The following is a 16,903-nucleotide window of genomic DNA, read 5'->3' as shown; positions in this document are numbered from 1 at the left end:
AAAAAAAAAACATAACATTTGTTCCTTCACTTACATAATTATATCTTTTTACATAAATCATCAAATTAATATTGCACCCGAGCATTTGACTTATTGTTTGGTGCATTATCACTCTACCTAAAGAGTAAGATTCGAATCCCCTCTCTTCTAATTATACAAAAAAAAACCATCAAATTAACATTTAAAATTTAACATAACAAAAAGTTAAAAATAATAAAACTAACATATACAAAATAGCACTATCTAACAGCACCCTAGCAAAGATAATAAATCTAACATCTACAAAATAACACTATCTAACACCGTCCTAACATTGGACTCATTAATTGGTGTATGATCTTTTTCCTTAAAGAGTAAAGTTCGAATCTCCTTTTCTCTAATTATAAAATAAAATAAAACTATCTAACCTAAAACCATTAACCATCACAAATTATCAACTTGAATTTCCTCCGTGACTTGACTTTTCACGTTGATTCACATAAGCTATCTAAAAATTAAAAGAAAATAATATATATATATATATATATATATGGAAGCTGTATTTTAACTTTCATTCTAATATATTATTGGCCATAAGGAAGTACTGTTCGTTGTTGCCAATCCAACTTAATTATAATTAAACCTTATCAAATGTTTAATTCTCTTTGAGATAAAATTAACAACCATTAAGTCAAACATAAGTTGAATTATTACAATCATTAATTTCATGCAAGACATAAAGCTAAGCTTGACGACATCGTTAATATAGAGACTCTAAAAAATTGGAAAATGTATGAATTTCTAGTTTGTAAATATTAACATTCACACAAAGTTAAGAACCAATATCATTATGATCATCTTATGTGTACGTGATCCTATTTAATTGATTTTCTATTTGCTATATAATTGTTTAGTGTGCCTTATTTAATTAATCAATTTTCTCATTTTTTATATATTTGAACTTATATCTCATTCCACATGGTATTGAGGTATATGTATATCTATTTTAAAAAGTTAAATTTCAACAAAAGCAATAATAAAATGGATTTTATTGGACATAAAGTTCCAAATAAAAAGATACCGAAAATAAGATAAAAAGAGAAACTTTTTATTATTATAATAAGTGACATGCAAAGACGTTGTTTGTGACATAATTATTAAATCGAGATACTTATCGTATATCAAAATTTATTTTTTGGTATTGAGTATCATATCCTATATACAGTAAAACTTTTGAAACTAATTATAAGTAACATTTACAAGTGTAAAATAAAAAAAATAAAAATATTATATTTTTAATAAAATTGAAGATTATTGAACATAAGTGGAAAATATGATTATTTTTAATTGAAATTCTCAATATATTCTTTAATTGTATATATTTTTGAATAATATATATATTTGCTTATATTAATTTATTAATTAAAAATTAAAAAACATTTATTAGGTTGAAATCTAAAGGGAAATTTGAAGTTTTAATATTTTTATTTAAAATCTAAATCCTTAAAACTCATAAAAAATAAGTTTTCATATTTTAACTCAAAAAAATAAATAAACAAACAATTCTTAATAATTAGATAGAAAAAATAAATCCACTATAGTACGATATGTTGCTTACAGTAAAAAACATATCGTGTAACATATTTTTAATATTTAATTAAATGTAATAGACTTTTTTTTAAAAAATAAAATATAGTTGTCAATATATATAATTATTTATTAATATCATACTGTATGATTGTGCTATTTTAATTGATAACTACGGTTTGCGGTTTGAAAGGTACAATTTGAATGCTGTACCCAAATCGTGGCCATGTTCAATGCGAAGATGCTAGCAACTAAAGGCTCGTGGCCACAAATAAATTTGCCAGCCTACTTCTCTCCATCAATTTTTTGGCAGGCCTAAATTATAAATGGTTCCAACTGCCGATCTGTTATACCATCGTAATACTTGTCGGATGCTTGTCCAAGCAATATTTATGTCAACCTTTATTTGTGCATAAGTATTGTTGCACCCATGTTGGTGTCCGTAAGCATCCGAGATCATAAATGTCGCACTTTATTCAATATAACCAAATCAACCTCAAAACGTATTTCATTTCTCTCATAATAATTATATTGAAAGAATCAAATTAATATTTATGTACATTTTCTGCTTGTTTTCCAGTAAAAGTCAATTAAAGTTCATGAGTTTTTATAAATTCAATATTGACTTTGATTAACAAATTTACATTTGTCATTCATAATCTTTTTTAAATTATTTTCATTATTTATCCATCAATTTACTGTGAAAAATAAACATGATACGTGTGTGTAAATGTCATGATAATATGAGCATCACAATATGTATAAAAAACAGTTTAAATAAGTCTTCTATAGGCCAGATAAGAGTTGAAATAATTTAAATACACAATTTGACAAAATTCACTTGTAAAGTCTGATATAATCCCAGTGTGGAAACTGAAAAGAACAATAGAGCAAACCCTTGACGCCTGTTGTATGTATATATTAATATTAGAGACCTCAATGATTTGGGCTTAGGCTTGTTGGGCATATTGAAAGCTTAGGTTCGGGCTTGAGCCCGGGTTGGTCTACTGATTTATGACAAATTTACAAAAGCGGTTTAAGCCCGGAATACAGAATATATCCCACACAAAACACCAGCAGCAACGGGCTATTGGCTACCCTTTTAAATTATCTGAATTTTTCTCTTTTTCTTCTTTGTTAAATAGAAAAGATTTTTAATACTTGATGCTAGATATATTATATATCAAAGAAAGATTATGTTTTATTTGAAGAAGCCTGTTGAGGTACGTTGTTACAACTTTAAGGTGCAAATGGACCTGAAAGCAGATAAGGAACAAGGTAATAGGCTGACGAGAAAATATTGGATAAAGTGCAGAAAGAAAAGCCAGTAGTACGAATGACAAGGTGCTTAATTATTGCGAACCAAACTAGCTAGTTTTCCTACTTAACCAAGATGGAGAGCCTCCTTAATCACTCTATCAAAATTACGAAGAGAAGATCCACCGACATTTGTAGCACCTTCAGCTTTCTTCTTCCATTCCAGGGCATTTTGCCTTGGCTGATTTCCATTTTCCTCTTCCATCATTTCCTTAGCAAGACCATTCTCCACCGCAAGTTGTAATCTCTCTCCGTGGCTTCTCTCTACAAAAATTATCAAGAAAAAAAAAACTCAGTATCAGAATAATAAATTTTTAAATTTTTTTATTTTTACAAAAAATTAAGAAAAAAAAATTAAAATTACATTCAAATATTATTTAAAAAAAAAAAATTCACCAAAAATGATTTTAATGTTAAATACACCATTTCCTCTTTTAATTTTTTATTTGGAGAATTGAAGCATTATAATCCGATTGTTTGTTAAATCAACAAAAATTTAATACTATTACTACTATACAAGTTTGAGAGTTACTATGTTTCTTTATTAATTTTTTTATTTTAAAATCTGAAATTGTATATAAACTTGAAACATTCCTTTATAATTTATTAAATAATTGAAGATAATATGAATACCTTTTATGGTAATTTTAATTGAAATTAGAACTTATATAATTTATTATGTTAAATAATTATAATTTAATTTTAAAAATTATTATTTTTTATCAGAGCTTCATAATAGTTTTTAAGTTAAAAAAAAAAAAGCTAAACCAAAAAGCTCTTGGTTTGATTTTATCTCAATTTTACTATCTCTCATGAGAAGTTTTACATTAATAAAAAATTTAATAAATTATGATATTATTTATCACGGATTTATATTTTTAATAAAAAAAACATATCAAGTTAAAAAAGATATTTACTTATAAACTCAAAAGTGATTTCATTTTTTATTGATTTAGAATCTATGACATTACTTACTTGAATTGATCAAATTTCTATTTGTTGTGATCAAAGTGGGGCTTATAGTCTTCCCTCTTAGAATGAAGAAGATCATATTGTGAATGGAATCATGAATATGGGTCAGAGGGGTTGGTGTAAGTCGTAAAATATGTACTCTGAAAGAATATAATTCAGAAACGCAGAATGTATACATCACGAGCTACCAAAAAATAAAAATGTAAATGTCATTTTCCATATGTTTCATTTTTTTCCATTATTCATGTAAAAGAAAAAAGATTAAAGGGCACATGAATAAAATCAACTTTTAGAAGGAGGGAGATAGATGCCTTTTATGAGTTGATTGAACAAGTACAGGTTGGATGGTTTGAATGCCCGATTGGGTAAAGATCAATTGCAAAGTTAAAATAATTAGATTTTGGTAATAGAGCAAACTCGTAGAGCTGAGGGAGGCAGAGATGCCCGTCTGCAGTAGGAAAGAGAAATCTTAAAATTAAATTATTTGTAATTATTTTGCTGCCTCAATGTTATTATTCTTTGGCATTTACAATTGCCGTGTATGAATATAAAAGTACAGGGCAAATCACAGTCATAGACATATCATCTAGTTCTTTTTGTTTATTTATTTATTTCCTGGGAGGAGGCCAGTAGATAATATAAATGCCTGAGTTATGATTAGATGCACTTAATAAATGTTTAAAGGCAAGCAGCAAACAATCTATAAGATCAATGAGCGATCTTGCTTTGAATTCCAAGAATTTGTGCTGAATCTCCTAATTTGCAGCAACGACGTTTTGGAGCAATAACTCTAAGTCACTCAATCTGGATGGACAATCAGAATGATTCGAGTGAAAAACATAATGGGAGGGAAATGAAAAATAAACTACCTGAAATGAAGTGGTGGCATACCTCACATTACTTAAATCAGGGTAAATTGCTATAGAATCTTTGAAATCCTGAACAAAGTTAGAAAACAACAACTCAGTTGTCTCAACGAGCAACTGGTAGAACTACCTGTTGTCAGCACGTATCACTTATAGACCTCACCTGGTCAGCAGTTGAAGAAGTATAGGTAATCACACATGACATCCCAGCTTTTGTTGCTGCCTGCACAGGTGAATTAAGTTTGCCTAAACTTTAGTCATGGTTAATAAACTTGTTAGAGTCTACGGCTAGAAAGATTGACATTGTCAACTAGCACAGATTCACTGCTTTAGTAACTCTTACAGTGTTACTAGAGTTACATGATTGGAGACAGTTTCTTTGCAGAAAGGTACAAAAGTAAACTTGGTTTGACTTGGATTTTGGCTAAGGTAAATGCATTGGATTCATTGCGTAATGGCCAAGAAATATGTAGAAAGGAACTCAAATCGAATAATTTGAAACCCATATTGGGAGTCAACTCTCATCATTATCTAATCAATTGAAGATAAGAGCCAAAATTCAAAGATAAATTGCTGTTTTCTCCGACTGTTGGACCAAATTTAGAAGTCATTGGTCTAAAACTAACATGTCTATCTGTTTGATAGAGTATAGAAGATCCACCTGTAGTCCAATCACACTATCCTCTACCACCAAGCAATCTTTCTCGGACACGCCCAGTCTCTGCCATATATAAGATCTTTGAATCAGATCCGCATACAGAAAGCAAAGATTGAAACACAAGAAATATAAGAACAGGAAACCCTTTGGTTAAATGCACATGATAGAGTTCACTGATAACTACCTTGGCAGCTGTCAGATATATTGATGGATCAGGCTTCTTTTCCTTCACATCATCACCTACAAGCATAGAAGAAAAGAGAATAAGAGTTGAAGAGTCAAAATCAGCAATTAGGAAAGCAAAGAAAGAAATGACAAATTAAAATGGGTCAAATGCACAGCCACAAACTTAAGTTGACCTCACTAAAAGGAAAAAGTACAAAAGACAACCAATGAGAGTATTGCTTTAGGAACATATAAAACTTCAGAGTTTAATTCATATTGAATCAAGTTTACAAAATAGCTTGTCTAGAAGCATTTCATAAGGGGGAACTAATTTATTCCGAAATTTTATGACAATTCCAATTGCAAACAAAAGAGGTTGCATTCGTAGCTGCATTGTGCTAATTTTCCTTTTCTCATGCATTTTATATAGGGTGAGGAATGGTATGTCATTCTTTCAAAACCCAAACAGAACTTCAATTCAATTCTGTTAGTTTCAATTTATTCAAAGCTAGTGAATCATCAGATGAATGTTGTTCCAAACAGAGTTACATCTGAATTTCTATTGACTATTTAAAAGAATACTGAAAATTCCACATAGAAAGAATGCACCTCTTATATCATACTGAGAAGCCTACATTGAGTACATGTTTTGATTCACATAGGTGTACAATACATCTAACAACCAAAACATGTGTTAAAAGTACCGAACATACCTGCAAGAAAGCAATCAAGACCCTGAAAACGCTCCTATAACAAGATACAAAACAATTAAAGAATAAGGAAACAGAAACAAAGGATACTTGTTGATCATGATGCTGTAACCAGAACATACCATTCCAATAAGGTTCTCAAGACAGAGTATAACCGAACTTTTAGTTGCTGCAGAGCAAACAGCTAGCTTTCTTCCCTGTAGAATGGAATGGAACAGGAAAATAACGGATAAAAGAAACAATTCAAATACTATAAAATAAATTGGAAAAAAGAAAGGAAAGGAAGGGAAAAAAATAACATTCATCCAGAAGTGGAAATAGATTTCTGCACTCTGGCCAATAAAAGAAAAGAGAGATTTCTGCACAACGCAATGCAACCAAAGATGAAGAAACAGATTTGGCAAGGTGACAAAAAAAGGGAAAACAAAAGCAAAAGACTGCAACTACAGTGATTGGATTGGAAAGGGAAAAGAACATGAATTGGATTCTCAATCTTAAATGATAATAAGTAGTATCTTACAGCAGCCTTGGCCTCATCCATCAATCTTAAAACGCCGGTTCTAGGTTCCACCTAATAAAAACAATACCACTCTATAATGCTCTAAACAGCTTCTCATTGAATAATAATGGATAACCAATTCAGATTCAATGAAAATTGTAATGCAATGAGCAATAAGTTTCCTTACAGTTCCAGATTTGATTATTTCTTTGTACCTTTCAGTCTTCCAATCCTGCAAACACGTAACAGGATCACATCCATCAGTAGATAGAATTCCATATAAGCTAACATAATTTCTTTCACTTAATTCAAAAGGAAAAAAAAAATTTCTCCATAAAAGCCACATTAAATCCTGATAGGGTTTTTATTCCTTGTTTCCTCCCTCTTTATACATTCACTTAATCAAAAGAAAACTTAATTTCCATTACATTACACTGAAATAATAATAATAATAATAATAAGACTTTATATTTGATGCACTATTAATGTATAGTTTTTCTATTTATCAATGAACTACAACTATTATTTCATCAAAATCAATGCTGATTATTAAAAATTAAAAAAAAAAGAATAATCAGATGACTAGCAGTGATTCATTGATAGTCACCACAAAGACATAACCTTTAATAGTAAGAATAATACCTGAAGAGTGTCAATTAACTTGGATCGCTCCTCATCACCCTCAGGCGGTGTTTCAAATATGGTAGAAGATGGCCATCCATGTTCCTTGAAGTACCTTCAAAAACACCAAAAAAAGAAATTCTCAACAACAACCAAGAATAAGAAAAATAAAAAAATAAAAAAAGAAACCCAGAAATATTAAAAACAAAAACCATCTCATCTTGGGTTTGCCACCGCCAACCCGGTTCTGGAGCACATCATAAAATTCAGGGTCCCAGTTAAGAGGCTGTGAAGAAGGAGGGCAACGAACATTGAAGTGATAGAAAGCATCGTTGTAAGCTTGGCGGTGCAAGTGTTCGGATTCTAGAATGACTCCATCGCAGTCGAAAATGAGAGCTTGAAGAGAATGAGAAGTTGAGACGACCGAAACTGAGAGTTGTCTTGGTTTTGTCGTGTTTGTTAAGGAAAGTGATGATGGTTTTTTGGTTTGGAAAGTGAGGGATTGTGGGGAGTAATGAAAGAGCGAAGAGAATTTGGGAGAGAGATTTGGAGGAGAGAAAACGAGTGTGGAGTGAGAGGCCATGGCTTGGCTGGAGTGATTGGTGTAAAGTGGAGAGTTTTGGTTTTTGAGTTGAGGAGGTCTAAATTTGGCGGGTTTGGTTCGTGTGGCTGTGGATATCTCCAGGCTACTTTCTAACGGATTTAACCGATTGGTTTCAATGAAAGAAAACGATGCTATTTTGACACTCGCAGTAAAATTGACACAAATCTGGGGCACCCCTTGGTTATCTTTGCCTTTCGAAACGTGTGTTAAATTTCTTCATTGTCTCATTAGATTGAAGATTGAGTGACAAGAAGGAAAACTACATCAACTATTAAGATTGTTCACGTATTATTCTAAACCTGATGATGGCTTATCATGCCAATATATCTTGCGATCAAATATTCCAAGGAAGAGAAGTTCCCAGCTAGGAATTCCAGGTCTAAGGCTTAGTTGACTGATACAGATTCCTTGTTCCACCCACATATTGTAGAAACTCCACAAGTACACCCTCCTTTTTTATCTATAAAATTTTTAAGTTAAAAATGGGGATTGAAAATATAGCATTCACAAGGTATTTCTAACGGCCATATATAAGAGGGGAAATGAAATTTTGCAATGAATCATCTCCTTCATCATTCATGCAGAGTACTGTTTTTAAGTTTTAACATTCTGCAATTTTACAAATTCTATTACAAGGTTGTGCCCCCACCATCAGACATGAGAGACGCAGCAGCTGCAGCAGCTGTAGGGACAACTCCAGTCGAAGCACCAGGCTTTGACAAATGCAGCAGCCTGTAAAATAAAACAGCCAAAGCTTGAATGAGTTACATATAATACAATCAAAGAAGTTACAGAGACTAGAATCTGTCCGCTTGATCTCCAATTTATTCTGTTAAGTCACTTCCTTAAATCAGGATCCACCAAAGACTTGACACCATGGACTAGAAGGAAGGGTGTAATTATAACCATATCCTAAGAAAAAAGATTTTTCAATTATAAACACTAAAAACAGATTATCCTATATGCCTTAATGCAAATGATACTTTATAGTCAGGATTGTCCAATCATCAGGAACTGAAGAAAGCATGGCAAGCTTCTAAGTACAGACTAGAATTTGATCAGATAGACAAGGTCTTTAACCATGCATCTTAAGAACGTAGATGGAACTCTTACGGAGCAAGATATTCACAGAAGGATGAAACAGCAGCAACAACTTCATTATAATTTTCTGAGGTCGCCGGGGCAGTCACTTCAACAAGCTGTATACCGGGTGTTACCGGCACAGCCTCATCTGTTGCATGCAATTTAAGCATCTTATTAACAGATGAAACGGTTACAGTTATTGGAGCACCCCTTTGGAAATGAAAGGTGAATCCCACTCTCAGCAGCTCATGATCCACCTTGTATCCCAGTGCATAAAATAATCGAAGCACATTCTTGCTTGCTTTGCTTTCTACCATACTCCTAACCAGAACCGAAATTTGCTCTGCACCAGCACCCCTCATTGCACCCCCAACATGTTTAACAGTCCTACAAACAATATAAAAGGTTTTAATAAACATCCAAAATAACAATAAATTACCCAGAAATGAAAAAAGTTAGAAACTCCAGTTTACCATGTAGGTTCAGCCTGCTCAATATCACACAATAATCTGACCTCGGAAGCAACAAATCCTGTAAAAGTCTTAGCATTAGAAAGACAGAACCTAACACTTATGAACAAATTCATTATACTATTCTTACAAATACACCCATGTTAGAAATTGGAAAAGACACGAGAAATCATCAATTGATACATGATTCAGCAGGAAACTCACTTACAACATCAACCCAACGGGTCAAAACGCTCATATCACCCAACAAGCAACAGTATAATTTACATACTTGTAAACATAACCAAAGCTTTTGCAGAGTGAAAAAAATTTTACGACTTACCAAGATTTGGACCACTTTTAAGGCAAATTTCATGGACCCCTAAGCGTTGTCTATGAACACCACAAAGACCTTGAAGTAGAATTTCAAGTGCCTCAACATACTGCAAATCTCAAAATAATAAACAAAAAAAAAAAACAAGTCTTTTTAACACGATCACCATAGCAAATTTACTTCGGTTAACATTTCTAGAAAAGAAAAGAACGATTTCGGGTATGAAACTTTTACCTGTGTCTCTATAATTCCTTGAACAACACACTCCATTTTTACAATTTTATGGATTTCAAAACGCTTAAAGCTTCGCTGCGAAACCCTTACTGTCCTTTCGGGTCTGAGTTCGTTGTACTAATATGAGCTGGGCATGGGCTGGATTGTGCCGTCACCCGACCCGAAGAGAAAGAGGGCCTGAAACTTGAAAAGTATGTCAAATTATAGTTTTAGGGTTCTGACCCAATCGAAGCCCATAATTTCACTAGGCCAAATTTAATTCCAAAGTTGAGATCTTAACAAACCTATAAAGGAAAAAAAAGAAATTAATTTAATTTTTATTTTTGAATCAAACATGATTTTTACCTTTTTACCAGTTTATAAATTATTTAAAACTCAAATGAGGATATAAAAAAATCTTATTAAAATTTGTTATTAAATTGTAGTACTGAGAAAAAATTTTGAATTATAATTACATCTAAAAGTTAAAATGGACTTCTTGCTTAAGTTAAAAAATTTAAAATTTTGAAACCCAAAATACGTTGTTTCTATTTTTGCAATTGAAAAGCTCTTCCATAAGTTATGTCAAACATCCGATCAAACTTTACATTAATTTCTCTTGTGGCTCATGAATTTGTTGAATGGTTTTTTATAACATGTGCCCTTATCATTTAAAAGAATTACAATTATCGCAATTGTTTATATATCTAAAGCAACTTTATTTTCAATTATTTGTAATTGGGTCGTGTAATGACAATGGTCTTATTTATCATTTTACTCGTTTAACTTCAATATAAAAAATAATTGAACTTTTTTATGAAATGAAGTATGGATCCCTGTATATTGTATAGTGATTCGAATTTTCCTATTCAAATGGATTCAAAAAAAATAATATTTAAAAAAAGTCTTGAATTATTTAAAAAATTTTAAATAATTTTTTATTTTTATTATATTTAATTAAGTTTTTATATTTTATTTTTAATCAAATAAATTTTTATCACTAATTTTTGATTAATTATTATTAATTAAAATATCATTTATAATTTTATGTTTATATCACATTGACATAATAATAACATTGACATAATAATAACATGAAGAGTAAAAAATATTATATGACAATGTTATTATATTACATTATCATTTACTATAATATGCTATAATGACAAGTAAGTAATATGTAATTTAAAATGATAAATATCATATTAATTAAAGGTAAAAATTAATTGAATATAAAATAAAAAATTAAAATTTATTTAAAATTTTAAAATAATTTAAAAATATTTTTTAAAATTATACAAAAGAAAAAATAAGTACCATATTTCAACTTTTTAGATGTTGTAAAAAACTTTGTTTGCTAATAAAATAACTGTTTGAAATAGAAACTCAGACAGGCATTGAACAAAAATATAATTCCAAAACAATGTCCTCGTGATTTGGAAAATTCATGTTTCATCACGTGAAGATAGGGCTGCACTCATTAAGAGGAAATGGTCAACGAAAAGGCCCCCAGTTCAAAAGGTTGGTAAAAAGTAGGAGCAGTTGCATAAATTCTACATAACCTGAGCCTCTATGATTGCACCCTCTTTTTTACTAAACCTTTGAATCAAAATTTCAACTCAATTTGACCAAATCGGTTGAACAAAGGTTTTACAAATTTGTAATATATATATATATATATATATATATCTTAACTTTATCTTAAAGTCTTCAGCAACCTAACTGTATGGTGTTATTTTACAGTCACTATCATACGTGTTTCATTCCATTATTGACTAAACATCAATGGTTAGGGAATCTTTAAAGATAACTGTATGTTTGTCTAATCCAACTTACGATTATCTTAACTTTGAAGACTTTTTAACTTTTATATTTTTTTGATAATTTTAATGACGACACTGAATGATACTTATACATTAGGTAATCTATTGCATCATATACATATAAATATGATCAAAATATATAATTTGATTTAATGATAAATGTATGTATTATGGTTTTAAAATATTTGATTGTAATTCTTTTAATTTCAATAAAAAAAATTCACATTATAAGTTGTAGGGACCGCTGTCATTAAGGTGTGATTTAATAGGAGACCAGAAGACCAGAGTCATAAGCACAGAGATATGACCACGCGATGGAAGAAATTAGATTAATGGGCCAACCCAAAGGAAGAACAAAACTGAGCTGAGCGAAGTTGTTGGCACTAAGATCTTTGCTTTAGTGCGTATCTGTACGGATGCTCTCCATTCGGACTTGTGGACTTTTACATGGAACTGCCATGCTGTTACAAATGTTTCGGTGGTACTGCTTTTATTTGATTACTCCATTCATTGTTATTTTTCCTTTTCTTTCAACACATTAATGATTTCAGTACATCTGGGGGACCATTCTCAAATGTATGTACGTTTTCTTTCACAAATTTAACAAACAGTTTCTTTGGCATGACAAACATAACCTAGCATTTATTAATAAAGAATTAACATGTTTGCTGCAGTTTGGTAAATTGATGGGGATTGGGGGAGAAGACATTAGAAAGATATGGATACATGATGATGGGCTGATGGCCTCCATGAAAACCCCGAGAAGATAAAGGAGAAAAGGCCAAGAAAATCGAAAGCTTCAAAGTTGAGGAGACACATTGACAAAGCAAGTATTGTATAGCAAAATAAATAGAAATAATCCATTCAGAAGGCAGCAAAAGAGTGGACAAAAAAACTCGCAGGCATTGTTGCAAGTTGCAACTTCTGTACATGACTATAAGATTTTAAGGTATACATTTAATGCTCCAAAATCTGCAAAGAATCCTAGGAACCCCACTAACCCCCCTATCAAACAATTTCTTTTTTGGTGCAAACGGGGACAACAAGAAGAAAAAGTTTGCAATAATTCAAAAGATTAAACCAATGAACGGCAGTTTCAAACCTATTGAAGATTTGATCGTTTAAGGGTTGTAAAAGTTATTACCGCAGCGGCATTTCCAACCAAGAGGCTTGTAATTGGAGTATTGGTTACCTGATGGGTCAAGAAACTGCAAGGAATTAGTGATTCCTTTGCTCAAACCTGGTTGAAATCGTTCGTGGCTCGGTAATGTAGGTACTTGGACCGCCATGCAAGGGTGGCATCCGTTGCATTTGTTGTGGCAACTTGGAGGAGTTGATCCCAGCCTTGTTTTCTCCTCGAAGGATAAACCCTGTTGAAAACCCAATGGCACCATTATTAAATTCATCAAAGAGCATAACCTTAGGAAAGAAGAGAGAGCTGGGGCTTCGAATGCTGACCCGAGGGGAGTTTGGAGGCTGCAGCTGGCCAAGGGAAGCGGCTGAAGAAAGAAGAAGAAGAAGAAAGCAAAGGGAAATAACTAAGGTAGAGGTGTGAAGGAGGAGAGAAATAATTGAACTCATAATGATCTTGAAAGGATTTCATGTAACCATGAAGTCAGTAATAATAGAATTGCTCCCAAAACCAGCTTGACCAAAAACCAAGAAAGAAACTAAAAAGATGGAAAAATCAATTGAACTCTAACTGCAAGTGCATAGGAAACTAACTTACCCCCCTGCTGCAATGGGAAGGCAAAAAGCCAAAAACCAGAGCCAGAAAGAAAAGGAACTGAACTGGTTAAGTTACAAATACTAATAAAAATATTGGCAGCTTAGTTATGAGAGAAGAGTGAGTAGGAAGGGAGAGAAGGGTAATAAATTGGGGGATGTGGTGGTGGGTGGTGGTCTGACCTCTTTGTGTGAAAAGAGAGAGAGATAGGGAAGGGTGGCAGAAGAGTGAAAGGAACAACTCAAAGAGGCAAACAAATTGGGAGAATCCACATCAGAAAGGAAGGGAACCCAATAGACCTATTTCTTTTTTTATTTTATCTCTTACTTGATTAGGGTCTTGAGGAATGGACTGGCTAATTGCAGCTGTTAAGAAAGCGAAAGGATCGTGTGTCTGAGTTTGGGTGATAAACAGAGTGGGAGGCAGTGGTTAATTTTCAGCATTTAATAACTTCAGACTCACTCTTTGATTCCCAAGTGTTGCTTCAAAGTTTTTAGATTATAGGGTTTGACTGCGACTTGTTGAATCTGTCATTTTCACAATGTGGAATGTTAATGAAACTGAATTAAATTAAATTAAGAAGGACAAAAGTGCAAATCCAATAATCAAACAAGAGTACAAGACAATCCAAGCAGTTCTCTGAATTTGATAATCAGTGCAGAATTTAATCCCATGTTATAAATGGATTCACTTGAAATTTTACAATATAAAATTGAGGCTACTTTTCAAGTCGAGTTGATCTTTGTTTTTGAATTCGGACAATTTACTACTTCGAAACAGGTTTATACTCTACTGTCACCTCAATAGAAGCCTAGGATGGCTTGTCATTTGAACATAAGATGCTCATGGCTTTTCCTAATTTCAGTGTTCCTTGTCTTAGATGAATAAAAGCTCTAAGTCACTTAAGACAAAGAAATTAAGAAAAATATAGTGCCAGGCTTTATTTTTGGTAAATATCAGAGAAGAAACTGGCTCTTTTCTCTTGTCCTTGAAGGTTAGGTGCTTGACATTTGCCTTGAGTATGGCAGCAGTGCTCATGAACCGGTAAGGAAAGGAAAGTAGGAAAAGCCACAAATACAGAAAAGGAAGAAAAAAGGATAACATTATGTCAAACTTTCAGGGGCTGTTCATAGTAATTTTGTTTCTTATATAACTACTTGACTCAAATACACCTCAATCTATTCCTCTACATCCTTGACTCACTTGGCAGGTACAGGCCAGTACCTGAGCTGCTGAGCACCATATACAACCTGGCCATTTCCTCTTTGTTAGCTTAACCTGGAACTGCAATCAATTTTCAAGATGACCTTTCAATGCAGCTAGACAAATTCCCATAAACTGAGAATGATAATCTTGTTAACCAAGTAAACCAAGAAAATGTTGTTTTAAAAAAACAAAAAGAACAGATATTCAGGATTCGGATTACACACAACAAATCAGCTAGTTTCGTGACTAGATACGTGCCCACAGCAACGCGTGAATGAAACTCATAAAGGGCGCCTGCCTGCCTGGCTGAGTTTCCCAGTACTCTTACAGAGGGCCTGGCTCCTGCTATGCTTTTTCAGCACTTTCCATCTCTACGTTTCCTGATTTATCGCTGTGATTTTTACCTCTTTTTTTTTTTTAATCATATGAGCCCATTAGTCAATCTGCAGCAAACACTAACATAACATATCCACACAACTCTCTCTCTCTCTCTCTCTCTCATTTGTTCTTATGTAGAGTTAAAACTTAAAAGACTAAAGAGGAGAAAAGAAAGATCTTGGCTACCAGAGAAGTATTCTTTCGCTTTTGAGGTTACAGCTTTTTCCAGTTTATCATCAGAAAACCTGTAAAAAATAATTGTAAACCTTTTAAGAACTTGTTTGAGTTTTCTAATCACTAAGCTATTTACGTTACTACCGTCTGCCATTATCACAACAAACTTCCCATGCACAGTGCAGTGAGAAATGGGTATTAGACTATAAGTATACACCACTCCCCAACTCCCATTAGATGCACTAAAATGAATTTCTTCTTTTATAATTTTCGTATCAAGTCCAACGTGAATAATTAGTTTGAGATGGACGAAAATGATATGTTGTTACGCCATATGATGAACATAACTTTAGGTTTCACGAGATTGTAACTTAAAATTTCTTAATCAAGTATTTGTTTTTAGTGTATTTAAAGTCCTACTAAGACTACTCTATTTTAACCAGTTTATAGAGTAATTATATTTTAAGGATGAAAAGGAAAGGCTAATGATTAATGGGAAACTGCTGGTTGCTACTAGCTGCTGCTGCAGAGGACTTGTCATACAGAGGTTACGTATGAGAATCAGATGGTACAAAGTGGTTCACATGTAATCTGATAATCAGATAGGTTCAACGGTCTTGATTTCCCCAATGCCGAGCCGACTTTCTTTTTATTTTTTAGTTTTTGTGTCTAAAATTACGTGCCGGGCATGTTGGTCGCTCAGTGAGGCCCCATCGCCCATTTTGCACCTACTAAGCTAATTATTATTGAGCTCAATGGTAAGCGCATGTGTAATTTGTCTTTGTGTTCAAATATCCGAACTCAATCTTTGTACATGAATTTGTTGATCCTTAATTGCGATTTAAATCATGTAATAACCCCACCAAGAAAAAGAAAAAAATTACATATATCTAAAGGTAGATTAACCAATTTATTACATTATGCAACTAGGATTTGGCCCTTAATGATTCACTCGACCTCTTGGGAAGTAGCTGAGTCGCAGGACTCTTGGCTGTCGTCCTATATCCATCCCAAAAGTACTCAAAAGAAGAATATGAATAAATGCTGGTGTTACAACTTTTTGGCATGGTGGTCCTTTGTCCCAAACATCATTGCATCTATGAAACATGGTTTGCAAATTTCGCAAACTGGCAGTGCAGACGCACATGCTTTGTGGGAAGCAATGCAGATGGCAGCGGCGTGCTGTTGCTGTGAAATGCGAAGATTATAAAGGCAGCTCAAAATGTGGAAACTGTTGGTACTAAGCTTTGTTCCTGTAGCCTGTAGGGACGCTCGATGCCTTTTTCATAACCCAACTGCTCTCGGCCTAAATCAAGGAGAAAAACTATCTATCAGGCTCGGGCTTGGTTCATTGTCGATAAACTTTTCAGTCCGCAATTCATGCCCAAAGAACCTTTTGAAGCCCAAAGTTTTTCTTTTGAAGTTATCCTAATTTTAATCAAGTGCTATCTTTTTGTTATAAGGATACGCAAGAGCTGGGGTTATGTGCGTGTAAATAGTTAGTTTGATTAATTTGATTTTAAATATTTAATAATTAAA

At 32.7% G+C, this 16,903-nt stretch overlaps 3 protein-coding genes across 3 annotated transcripts; all 3 read right to left on the bottom strand.

Annotated features, from left to right (window-relative positions):
* Positions 1-4,324: 4,324 nt before the first annotated feature.
* On the bottom strand, positions 4,325-8,046 carry LOC110408826 (Haloacid dehalogenase-like hydrolase (HAD) superfamily protein). The gene is made up of 11 exons (XM_021417930.2): positions 7,587-8,046; positions 7,396-7,489; positions 6,941-6,985; positions 6,775-6,825; positions 6,377-6,451; positions 6,258-6,291; positions 5,564-5,619; positions 5,383-5,442; positions 4,885-4,944; positions 4,747-4,793; positions 4,325-4,659 (listed from the first exon to the last, which is right to left on the bottom strand). Exons 1-11 carry the CDS (start codon positions 7,955-7,957, stop codon positions 4,611-4,613), a joined length of 942 nt encoding a protein of 313 aa, XP_021273605.1. The 5' UTR covers positions 7,958-8,046; the 3' UTR covers positions 4,325-4,610.
* Positions 8,047-8,447: 401 nt separating this feature from the next.
* Positions 8,448-10,168, bottom strand: LOC110408827 (mediator of RNA polymerase II transcription subunit). Its single transcript, XM_021417931.2, has 5 exons — positions 10,079-10,168; positions 9,854-9,953; positions 9,535-9,592; positions 9,092-9,448; positions 8,448-8,710 (listed from the first exon to the last, which is right to left on the bottom strand). The coding sequence occupies exons 1-5, from the start codon at positions 10,112-10,114 to the stop codon at positions 8,608-8,610; spliced, it is 654 nt and encodes a 217-aa protein (XP_021273606.1). The 5' UTR covers positions 10,115-10,168; the 3' UTR covers positions 8,448-8,607.
* A 2,530-nt stretch (positions 10,169-12,698) lies between these two features.
* LOC149527609 (EPIDERMAL PATTERNING FACTOR-like protein) lies at positions 12,699-13,844 on the bottom strand. Its single transcript, XM_089782454.1, has 2 exons — positions 13,339-13,844; positions 12,699-13,250 (listed from the first exon to the last, which is right to left on the bottom strand). Exons 1-2 carry the CDS (start codon positions 13,459-13,461, stop codon positions 13,002-13,004), a joined length of 372 nt encoding a protein of 123 aa, XP_089638580.1. The 5' UTR covers positions 13,462-13,844; the 3' UTR covers positions 12,699-13,001.
* Positions 13,845-16,903: the final 3,059 nt, after the last annotated feature.

The sequence above is a fragment of the Theobroma umbraticum genome, unplaced genomic scaffold (genome assembly GCF_002168275.2).
Source record: "Theobroma umbraticum cultivar Fairchild unplaced genomic scaffold, ASM216827v3 scaffold_44.0, whole genome shotgun sequence".
Classification (NCBI taxonomy): domain Eukaryota; kingdom Viridiplantae; phylum Streptophyta; class Magnoliopsida; order Malvales; family Malvaceae; genus Theobroma; species Theobroma umbraticum.
Note: the sequence above shows the minus strand (reverse complement) of the source record. Positions and strands in the feature narration are given on the sequence as shown.

Bases quoted from the DNA above. Each gene is read 5' to 3' on its own strand.
- LOC110408826 (XM_021417930.2), bottom strand. From the start codon at position 7,957: ATGGCCTCTCACTCCACACTCGTTTTCTCTCCTCCAAATCTCTCTCCC. The intron at 6,826-6,940 runs GTAAGGAAACTT...TGTTTTTATTAG, and splicing joins AAATAATCAAATCTGGAACT to GTGGAACCTAGAACCGGCGT. The intron at 4,794-4,884 runs GTGAGGTCTATA...AACTTTGTTCAG, and splicing joins CTTCTTCAACTGCTGACCAG to GATTTCAAAGATTCTATAGC.
- LOC110408827 (XM_021417931.2), bottom strand. From the start codon at position 10,114: ATGGAGTGTGTTGTTCAAGGAATTATAGAGACACAG. The intron at 9,954-10,078 runs GTAAAAGTTTCA...TGAGATTTGCAG, and splicing joins AAGGAATTATAGAGACACAG to TATGTTGAGGCACTTGAAAT. The intron at 8,711-9,091 runs GTAAGAGTTCCA...TTTATTTTACAG, and splicing joins TTCTGTGAATATCTTGCTCC to GCTGCTGCATTTGTCAAAGC.
- LOC149527609 (XM_089782454.1), bottom strand. From the start codon at position 13,461: ATGAGTTCAATTATTTCTCTCCTCCTTCACACCTCTACCTTAGTTATT. The intron at 13,251-13,338 runs GTCAGCATTCGA...GGTTTTCAACAG, and splicing joins AGCCTCCAAACTCCCCTCGG to GGTTTATCCTTCGAGGAGAA.